The 10,905-nt window shown below is 48.1% G+C and overlaps 1 protein-coding gene across 4 annotated transcripts in view; it reads right to left on the bottom strand.

The window, feature by feature from the left end:
* Window positions 1-1,207: 1,207 nt before the first annotated feature.
* Window positions 1,208-10,905, bottom strand: part of Tmprss13 (transmembrane serine protease 13) — a 29,766-nt gene continuing 20,068 nt past the window's right edge. For all 4 annotated transcript variants that reach the window (XM_031345214.1, XM_031345212.1, XM_031345215.1 and 1 more), the window contains 6 exons: window positions 10,532-10,694; window positions 9,559-9,731; window positions 5,580-5,678; window positions 3,626-3,768; window positions 3,320-3,472; window positions 1,208-2,712 (listed from right to left, as the gene is read on the bottom strand). In XM_031345214.1, coding sequence (XP_031201074.1) covers window positions 2,686-2,712; window positions 3,320-3,472; window positions 3,626-3,768; window positions 5,580-5,678; window positions 9,559-9,731; window positions 10,532-10,694 — 758 coding nt within the window. In that variant the 3' untranslated portion in view covers window positions 1,208-2,685. The remainder of the gene's footprint in view (window positions 2,713-3,319; window positions 3,473-3,625; window positions 3,769-5,579; window positions 5,679-9,558; window positions 9,732-10,531; window positions 10,695-10,905) is intronic.

Raw genomic sequence — 10,905 nt, 5'->3', positions numbered from 1 at the left:
GTCTTGAAAAACAAACAAACAAACAAAAAGAAATGGGTGTGTCTTCTACATGGTTTCCTTTGGGACCAAAAGCAGATAATGCAGCTGTGACAGTCCCACAATGGAAAGACACAGGTCCTAGAAAACCCACTTGGGAGAAAGCCTCCAGCTGATGGAGCACCCTGAGGAATTGTTAATGGATGAGAACCACACTCTGATTGAGTTAGACCATGGAAATTACAGGCAGGATTGGAGTCATGTTAGTGTAAAAATGAAATCCAGTAGCCACAGTCCCCACCATCCTATGCCTTCTTGTGCAGATGAAGCAAGAAAAGAGTCAGGGGAAGGATCACCTGGCCATCAATGAGAGATACAAATGAAATAGATGTATCGTAGGCCAGGTGCATGCAGACCTAGAAAATGCTGGCTATGGCAACAGGCATGCACACGTGTGGTAGTGGTGCCGGACAGTCATTAGTGGAGTCATCACTGTTACAGTTAGTGTAATAAATGCTTAAAACTCAAGGGAGCTGCTGGGCAGCGGTGGTCTTTAATCCCAGCAGAGACAGATGGATTACTGAGTTCAGGGCCAGCCTGGTCTACAGAGCTAGTTCCGGGACAGCCAGGGCTACAAAGAGAAACCCTCTCTCAAAAAACAAACAAATAGCAGCAAAAGTTAGGGAGAAGCGTGGAGGAGTAGATCTTGCAGAAAAGGCCAAAGGCCACAGCCCTCTTTTAAAGAAGTAGGTAATCACTGGGGCTTATACGCATCTTTCTTGCTGAGATAACAAAGGCAGAGGGAGAGGACGAGGGGAAATGTCTAACCCCATGCCATATCTACTTGAGGAATGTTCACCTACTCTTTAAAACTCACTTCAAATCTCACCTCGTAGGCCAAGACTTTCCTGACCTCTGTGGGTGAGGCCGGTGGCTCCTATGCCCATGTTCCAAGCATGGTATCCACACTTAACCTTCCCTTCCATCACACAGAGTAGAGGGTGCTGTGCTGCTATGTGAATCACCTGGACTTAGCATGAGTACCTGATACCACTGAGCTCTGGTATCATTGGGGAAGGAATCAATGAACAGATGTGTGAGTGGGTGAGCAGAAGGCAAAGATGAGGAGAAAGTCAACAAGAAGCATATCTGAGATGCCTGGGCACTGGGGCAGAGTGCAGGCCACCTTGATTTTTCTACCTACGCCATCAATGAAGCACCCAATAACCTCTTCATGCCACACATTTTTATTACGGAAGCTCATTGCTGGGATCTTCTGCAGACACGGATGCTGCCCACCTCCTTCACAGCCTTGAAGAGATTCCCTAAGTGTTCCAGCCCTGTCTGATGCTGCCCAGCCACTCCAGCTACCTCCAGCTTGCCTGAACTGTCCTGAGCTGGTCTGATCTCCTTGAACTTGCCTCTGAGACTCAGTATCACAAGAGGTCTGGTAGGCCCAAGGAGGGTTGAAGAGAGTGGAGTTAAGGAACAACAGGTGACCAAGAGGAAAGGCCCAGGGAAGACCAGGAACATGGCCAACTTAGGCTGCTCAGAGAAGCTGCTTAGAGGGTCTGAGGGCAGTTATTATGTTCTCTTCACAGCTTTTCGAGTCAGTACAAAGCTGAAAGACGAAGGATGACACAAGCAAACTTCATAGTCAGCCCTTGGGTGTAGACAATGCTGTATGCATAGACTCCCCCAGAGGTCTCAAGAGGCGAACCAGTGCAGCACTAACATCTTTACTTCTTCCCGCTGGCTATAGTCCTCGGAGGCTAGATCGGTATGCACTGGATCTATCTGTCAACCCAAACGAGGGTTTTCTTCCCTGAGTATTTCAAAGGTCCCTAGTCTCTACACCGACTTGGACATATCTGCCCTGAGGATTTCATCAAGTCACTTCACCTGATTTTATGAAGCCAGTAATATATTATAGGATGCTTCAACTCCCAGGGGTCCCCTGGAGTTCATGAAGTGATTCATGTAAAAAACTCCCAAGGTCCCTAGGACTTTTGGAGACTCCTTAAAGTTACATCTATTTCTATATTTTAAATATAAAAATAAAATCCATCCCAACAGCTTGTGACCAAAAGTACAGCAAGCCTGAGTCACAGTCATTACCCAGAGATGGGCAGCTACAGCAGAGCCCAGCTCTGGAACCCACAGCAACTGCAGGTGGCCCAGAGGGCTGGATGCTTGAGCACAGATGGTAAAGGCTTTCCATGGAGGACAGATGGTCCGGGCACTGACAAGACAGCCCCTGACAAAATTTTCTGCTGTCCCAGCACAGCAATGATGTCACTGGCTGCTGGGCGTCTGACCAATCCGGGCTGGTCTTCAAGTCAGAGTTAGGAGAGCGACAACTGCTGTTGTCATGTTCCAAGCCCTTCCTGGGCTAATTTTTGGCTCCATCTCCACTTATAGACTCATAGGAACACACCTGGTGCCCAAACTCTTAAGTCCAGATTTTCCAGCCTGGGATTCTGAGAAGAGTTGAGTTTTCCTGTTTTCTGAAGATCTTGTAATAGTAACACACACACACACACACACACCATGCAAACACACATGTACCGCATACACACTCTCACAGAGACAGCAGACAGCAGAGGTGGAAGGAACAAGGCGCCTGGTGATCACTGGTCCAGATGCTGCAAATGGCCAGTCCCTTTGGCCAGGATCTTCATAGCAGTCAGCAATGTGAGGAGGGCACCGTTAAGATTTCCGGAAGCGTACCTCACTCTGAGGAAGAGACCAGGAAACAGGGTAAGCATGAAACACAGAAGCTCAAGGACTAGAGAGCCCAGGGCCTACCGTTCAGTCCAGTTGAATGCTAGTTAGCACATTCTCTGAGAGAGAGGGAGTGTACCCCGAGGCTTATGGCAGGGAGCTCTGATGCAGCTTCCCTCTGAGTTCCTTATCATCTTGCCCACAGAAAGAGGGAGGGTTGGCCGTAGCACGGGACTTTACAATTATAGACTATGACTATATAAATAGTTATAAGGCAAGGAAGCAGGGTTGAGCTGAGCTGAGCCCTCAGAGCTGGGAGTAGATCCACTGTTTCCTGAGGGGCAACTTCATGCCATGGAAGGTAACCTCCTAGCACACTCTAGTGGTCAATTTAGATACCTTTGGGTATCACTGGGAGAGGAGAACTACATTGGTGTTGACATCTTACCAAGGTTCACCCTTGGAACAGGCTCCTGTTCCAAGGGAGAACAAGGGAAAACTGACATCATGGACTGGTCCCAGGCCTGACATCTAGTCCTGTTTTGGACGTAGCTCAGATGGTCTTTGTCTGAATGTCCTCCACCCTCCTCCAGGCTCCATCCCTGAGCTGAGCGCTCACCTCCATCTTTCTATAAATCCAGGGAAGTACTTCTGTCACTTTGGTGTACACACCAGGCTTGTTTTTCTGGCCACAGCCTGTGCCCCAGCTGGTGACACCTGCCAGGTACCAGCGATTGTTCTGCTCACAGACAAGAGGTCCTCCACTGTCTCCCTGCAGGAAAGAGGCAGAGGGTGAGTCAGTCTGGTGCAAAAGTGGGGTCCAAATCAGAAAGGGTGGCTCTCCGACCCCCATATCGATCCCATTACTCCACCTTCTCCCACCTCCAGGGTCATGAGACCTGAGCCTCACGCATGAGGACCTCACCTGGCAGGAGTCCCTCCCTCCTCGAAGGTCCCCAGCACACATCATCCTTGGGGTAAGGTAACTGTCGTAGACCAAGTAGTCATTGCACTTCTTGAAGTCGATGAGGTTGACCTGAACCTCTCGGAGGAAGGGAGATGTCTTCTCTTGTGTGAGGTGAACATGGGGAAAAAGGATAGGAAGCCAATGAGACTGTGAAAAGCTTTCTCCCCCTTCAGCTGCACCCTCAGGACCCAGACCCTCGCCTCATGGGATTAGAGGGCACCACATCTGTGTCCAAACCCAAACATGGTGGGACATACACGCTCACACCAGACACAGCTCACTGACCAGAACACAGAGACTTGCTCTCGTGGGAACCCACAAGCCTGTGGTTTGGATGAATTGTGACCTAGAGTCACCTGGGAAAGAAGCCTCAGGAAATGCCTGTGAGGGATTTTCTTGCTTAGGTAAATGGAGGTAGGAAGCCCGATCCTTAATATGGGCAGTGCCACTTCATGGGCTAGGTCCTAGACTGAACATAAGAGGAGAGGGAGCTGGGTAGTAGCAATTATCTCACTCTGCTTCCTGACTGCAGTGCAGTCTGAGGAGCCGCCCACGTCACTGCCGCTGTGGCAGCCTGCCACGAGGGGCCGTGTGCTGTGAGCGAGTAAGCCAGTCCTTTCTTAAGCTATTCCGCCAGGTATTTTGTGGCAGGGATGTGCAGAGGAACTAACACACTGACTTTGCACACTCATCTACAGTCCAAGCACCATCTCCTTATGCCATTTGTTTTCAGACCCCTAAAGATTTTAGGGCTCGCCTTCATCTCCCATTTATATATACAGGCATATAGGACTGAAGAAACTATTTGCCTGCCTCAGGTCCCTGATCCGTGAAACAGGTAAGATCAGAAGGCTGTATCCAGCCGAGTCAGCTTCCCACCATAGGAAGCCGAAGTGTAGTGACTGCTGTCATGACCAGGCTAGCCAGGGCAGTGTCCCTCTGAGGGACACAGAGAGTCATCTATAGCTGACCCCTAGACAAGGCGCTCAGATGGAGTGAGGCCTTAGGACAGATGAAAACAAGGTCCCCGCCAGGCCTCCTGGTGCCAGCCTGTAATCTCAGCTGCCCTGGAGGCTAAGGCAGAAGGATCAGTGAAGGCAAGTCTAGGCTGCCAAAGAAATTTCACATCAGCTGGGTAACCTACTGAGACCTTGACCCAAAATAAAATGTAAAGAAACACCTGGACATGAGCGAGAGGCCCTGGGTCCAGGACCCAGTATGCAAGAAGGTCCTAATGTAAAACACAAACAAACCTGCTCTCTCCCAGTCAGTGCAGGGCCCATTGTTCCTCTACTGTTACAGCCTAGATTCTGCCTTCCTTCTAGATGAGGAAGGTTTTCTAGGTTTTCCAGCCACTGCTTCTCAGTAGTATCCAACATAGAGAAAGTGCCACATCCTTGACCTCTCCCCAGGCTACCCTCAGCCTATGATAAGCCCTTTCTAATAGCCTCTCCTAATAATATTCATTTATTTCATTTTGCATGCATGAACTTTTTGTCTCTATGTACCTGGTGCCCTTGGAGGCCAAGAGACGGCCTTGGATCCTCTGGAACTGGAGTTGCACGGAGTAGTGAGCACTGTGTGGGTGCTGAGAACTAAGCCTAGGTACTCTGGAAGAGTAGCAAGTGCTCTTTAATAGTTTCTTTAATAGCCTCTCAATGAAATGTATGTTTCCTCTCACAGTCATGAGCAGTAAACCCACCTAATTAGCTGTTGGGTTTCCTGGCAGTCTTTCCTAGATGTTATCATGTGGACTGTGCTGATCTAAACATAGGTGTCCATGTTCCTATATTAACTATGAGTCTATACACCCAAACTTTCACTCAGATAAGCCTTCATCTACATACCCACACCTACACACACACACACACACACACACACACACACAGAGTCTTGCATCTCTGCCTCTCACCATCTGTCTCCTTGGTTTTGCCAAAGCCAGTGATCCAGCAAGTCTCATTGAGGCCGAAGGTCTGACCATGCATAGGGAGGCAGGCAGGGTGGATGTGAGCTGCAACAAGACATTGAGGTATCAGAGAAGAAGCAAGGTTGGGGTTTAGGGTAGAGGGATGGATGGGGCGGAGCATCCCATCCTTGCTCTCTCAGTGGCTCTCAATCCACCAAGGCTTTGGAATGACCAGATATGCAAGTCAGTCACTTCATCTGAACCTCTCAGCCATCAGTGGGCTGTCAGCATGAGTGAAGCCATTCTCCTCCCGGTGCTATGGTAGGAGGTTGCCTGAACCAAGCTGACACAGGGAGAATAAAGTGTAACTCCATCAAGAGCAGCTCTCCTGGCTAAAACTTTTCCAGGCCTTTCCCTCAAATCATGGACAATGAAAGATAAGTTTCAGATGTTAGGGCCATGTTGTATGCCATCTGATCCAGGAGAGCACCTGTTGGCTGGCCACCCCTGGAGGCTCTCTGTCTAAACATTCATCTTACATGGAATGAGTAAACCCTCCAGGCAAGAAGAGCACATACCTAATGACTGAGACCACAAACCTCTGCTAACTAGCTCCCATATAGGCTTTATCAATCAAATGTTATTGCATATTGTTTCATAAGCTTCCTTGGCATGGGATCCCCTTAGATGCTCTGTGCTACTGACCACTCAACTCCAAGTTATAGAAGGAGAGCACTCACTGATAGAGTTTTGAAGCATTCTCAGTCATTTGTTACATTCACTCCTGCATTCTGCACCCATTTCTCAGGCTGGTCCACACTCGGGGATCAGTGAGTATTTGAGGATGGAGTGGGGACCAAGGAAGGAGGGAAGAATTCTGGTGGTGATCACTAGTTTCAAATGTCAACTTGCCATAACCTGGCATCACTTGGGAAGAGAGTCTCAATTGAGGAATTAAGTAGACCAGGTTGGCCTGTGGGCATGAATGTGTATGTGGAGGGTTATCTTGATGGTAAATTGATGGAGAACAGGACCCAGGCCATTGTGATCTGCACCATTTCACAGGCTGGACCCTGGGCTGTTTAAGAAAACTCGCTGAGTGCTAGGCAGCAAGCAAGGACACATTTATTCTCTCTGGCCTTGACTATGGATGTGCTATGTCTCGCTGCTTGACTCTCTGAATGGATGGATGGACCTTAACCTGGAATTGCAAGACAAACAAACCCTAACTCTCACACCCCACCCCATGTTGCTTTTGATCAGGGTCCTTTAACACAACAACTCAAATGAGACTAGAACACATGAAATTCTTCTTTCACGAATTGGGGCTTAAATAATGGTATCTATACCTTTTGTCTGTTAGAGTGTAAACACACAGAGACAAGTAAAGGAAAGCATAATATTGATTATTAACAAAAAAATCAAAGTATGACTTCTTTATACTCATTGTTTAAAAAAATAGCATTCTTTAGCTGCAGATTCTTCTTGTCTGGGGAGGAGTTTAAATTATTAATTTTCACAGAGAATACTGTAGTTCAAGAAAATCCTACCCTGATATGCAAACCAAAAATCTGAGTGTATGACCTGACCCTTCGGCTACATAAATCCAAACTCTGGTTCTTAGATGAAAGATCTGCTTCATGTCCTGGGACCCACTCACATCAGGAGAGGAACTTGGCAAAACTCAGATGTTTTAGCCAAATGGTTTTAGAATTAGTTGTACAAGGCTGAGAAAGCCTGCTCAGATTCATGGTTTGTTTCTGTGAGTTGCAGGGGGAAAGGTTGGTTGATCAATATCTCCCCCCCCACCCCACCCCAAACCCCACTTGGAGATTAGCTGTAGGCTCCAAAGTTGAGCCTGCATGTGGCCATAGAGAAGCAGTTCAGAGACATCTTCACATCAGAGCTCTCCCAGGGCTCTTCCTCCTCATCCTGCTCTGATGAACCGGCTGTTCTGATGAGTGGAAACACTGCTTCCCTAATGAATGTGTGAGGAAACACCCATTCACTGGCTCAAGGCTCCAGGATGTCTGGGGGACCAATCGGAGCTCTCCAATGGTTCTGGGAAGCCTGGTCCTCCAAAGGAGAAAAAGTGCCTGCTTCCCTTCCAAGAGACTTATGGTAGACAACCCTGACCCTATTCTTCAGGCTCTCTTCTAAGTTTCTTTAACCTGTCTTTATGAGTCCCTTTAAAGATTTTAATTTTATATTACATGTCTATGTGTGTCTGTGTATGGTTATGTATGCAAGAGTACATGTGCCTATGGGGGCCAATAGAGGGTGCCAGTTCCCATGGATCTGGAGTGAAAGGTAATGTGAGCTGTTGGTCTTGGTCCTGGAGACTTGAGTCCTCAGATAGAGTAGCAAGTGCTCTAAGGCACTGGGTCATCTGTCCAGTCCCAACAGTTCTTCTAGACTTCACCTTAGCTATCTTCTGCACTGCCTGCCAGCCTACCATGTCTGACTGCCTTGTCAGCTCCTTCTGATCCCCTAACACGACATCACTAGCCCCTTCTGGAGGTCTTGGTGCTCACTTCCTATTTTTTTCCTATTTGCTGTTGGCTGTGTAGTAGACATACAGTAAGAAGTAATCAAATGAGTTAATGAATGAATGAGTGAATGAAGGAAGCCTTCTTGGACATTCAGTGTCTCCAGGGATCTGAGCACCACTGTGATCTTTCTGTCACGTAGCCTCATTTGGACCTTTTGCTTCCATGTTGCACACTCAACTCATGTTCTTCACTGCAATGCCCACCATTAGCTAGCCCAGAGCCAGGAGACGTACCTAGCCTTAGAGTCAGATCAACCAACCATCTAGGAGCCCATCACTCAATGCCTCAGTTAACATGTCTCTCTAAAACTCTACTTCCCCATATGTTAAATGGAGCTCTTAGGCTCTGCTCTTCTGGACCAGTTGGGCAGGATGCACACAACCATACATATCAAATATTCCCAATGTGTTGTGACTTAGATGTAAGATGCCCCATACAAACCTACATGTTTGAACATTTGGTCCAAGCTTGCGGACACTGCTTTGGGAAGTTGTGTAACCTTTAGGAGGTGGTCTTCCCTGGAAGAAGTAGGTTTAAGAGGGTGGACTTAAAGGTTTAAAACCCATCCCTACTTCCTGCTCTCACTTGGATATGAGAAAGTAGCTGTACACTCCTGCTGACGTGAAATTACCTGCCACTGTGCTTCTCCATCATGATGGGCTGGATCCCTTCAAACTAAGAACCAAAGTAAAGCCTTCTGGCCTTAGAATGCTTTAACTAAGTGTCCTGTCACTACAGGGGCACTGGCTGCCAGCTCTCGAGTGCATAGTTAATAACAGTGAGTCAATTCAATCTGCTTATATTTATTAAGACAAGTATACAAACCCTAACCCCATGGCCAATTTGGAATATGAGATGTGTCATTCGAGGAACATATATTTCAAATCTTGGGCCTAAGTTTCTCTAGTTACTGTTTTCTTCCTTCCCTTATATATTTTTGTGTGTGTGTGTGTTGTATGTGTGTGTATACATGCACACTCATGTACAGACATGCACACACAGAAATGTGTGAATGTTGCCACTCATGCAAATGTATAGAGGTAAAAGATTCATGTCAAGATGTCTTCCCTCAACCACTTCTAAACCTTGTGTTTTTGAGACATGGAACTAGAAGCTCTGGCTGGCCATCAAACCCTGGCACTGCCTCATCTCTGCACCCCAGTGCTGACATTACAGGAGCATGCTAGCATGCCCTGCTTTTTACTTGAGCTCTGGAATCCTAACTCAAGTCCTCATTCTCGTTCAGCCAGCACTTTCCCACTGAGCCATCTCCTCCAGACCCCAGTTTTCCTATCTGTAAAACAAATACATTCCATGTAATGATCTCAAGAATTCTTCAGCTTTGGCTATAACGACACTCTGGGTTCCTAAGTTGGATAGACAGGTGCTACCACGTCAAAGATGCAGGGAAGCAGGGATACACATTCACTCACATGATAGGGTCAAGGGCTTGGACAGCCTTATGAGGGCGATGTCATAGTCATCCTGTTCATCCGTGTAGTTGCTGTTGATGATGATCTGGGAGATGGAGGCAGCCTCAGGCAGCTGGTGCAGGTTGCTGGTGCCTGCGTACACCTTCCATCCCTCCAGAATCTTCTCCCGGGTCCTACAAGAGCCACAGGGTATGAGTGCCATCCAGTTATATACCTGGCAGACTGCACTGGCTGCATCTGCTACCCACGAGGGGCAGGGGGCTTCAGGGACAAAGCAGAAGTACCAGTCTGGAGACAAGAGGATATAGCTCCATTTATGAAGCTCAAAACTATCCCTCAATCTCCTCAAAATTATTCTGAAATGCACCTTACAGTGTGGAAAAAGCAATGGAATAAGCAATTTCTATGTGTGGGATTCACCTCACTACCTCATCTGCATGCCACTAAGGATGGAGGCTTGGCAGTGGGACAGATGCCATCAGCTCCGGAGATTTAGACAGGACAAGATAATGAAGATTCCTTAGTCAGGGAGCCAGTGTCCACAAGGTCTGTGCTATGGGTTCCCCAGAGGCTGCTAGGAACTCTCAGGAGCCACCTGTACCACCCTCCTGCTGTCCCTGTCCCTCACATCTTGAGACAGCCTTCCCGAGATTGTCAGACCCTTCCTCCTGCTGTTAGCTCTGCAGCTGTGGTTGCAGGAGGTGGCAATGAGCCTGCAGCTTCATTTCATCTGCTCTCCAGGGAAAGGATCCAAAAGTTTTCCAGCCTGCCTCCCTTTTCCTTGGGACCTCATTTTTCATCCTTGGCCCAAGCTCAGAACCAAACCCACATTCACACTTAGTCTTTTGAGCAGTAGCTGAGTTGCTTGACCCTGGGGAACTCAGCTTAGCTATAAATTAGAGCGCCTATAAGCACTTCCTTAGTGGCTCCAAGTCCTCAACAGCATCTTATCAAGGGCCCCTCAGGCACTTACACAAAGAAACAGTGGGCAGCAGTGAGCACCCACTGGGCATCGATGAGTGTGCCCCCGCAGATGTGGGTGGTGCCGAAGTGCAGGCTAACTTGCCAGGGCCACTTGCTCTCTGAGGTCAGAGCCCCTCCCACGATCCGCCCGGTCATAGCTCTCAGACCACAGTCTGGGGGAAAATGGAGAGGACAGAACATGACATGTGCTTCTTTTAGAGCCTCTCCTGCTCTTCTTGATTTCTGGGCAGGCAACTGAAGGCCATCCTTTGTCCAAAGAGTCTAATGTGGCACACCTATTTCCTGTCCAGGCAGAAATAGTGCAAGGTGGTCTTAGTCTTCTGGAGTTTATCTAGCAGGAAGTCTGACCCCAGGCAGCTTCTG

This window comes from Mastomys coucha, unplaced genomic scaffold (assembly GCF_008632895.1).
Source record: "Mastomys coucha isolate ucsf_1 unplaced genomic scaffold, UCSF_Mcou_1 pScaffold23, whole genome shotgun sequence".
Classification (NCBI taxonomy): domain Eukaryota; kingdom Metazoa; phylum Chordata; class Mammalia; order Rodentia; family Muridae; genus Mastomys; species Mastomys coucha.
The sequence above is the reverse complement of the archived record's forward strand: the minus strand, read 5'-3'. Positions and strand labels throughout refer to the sequence as shown.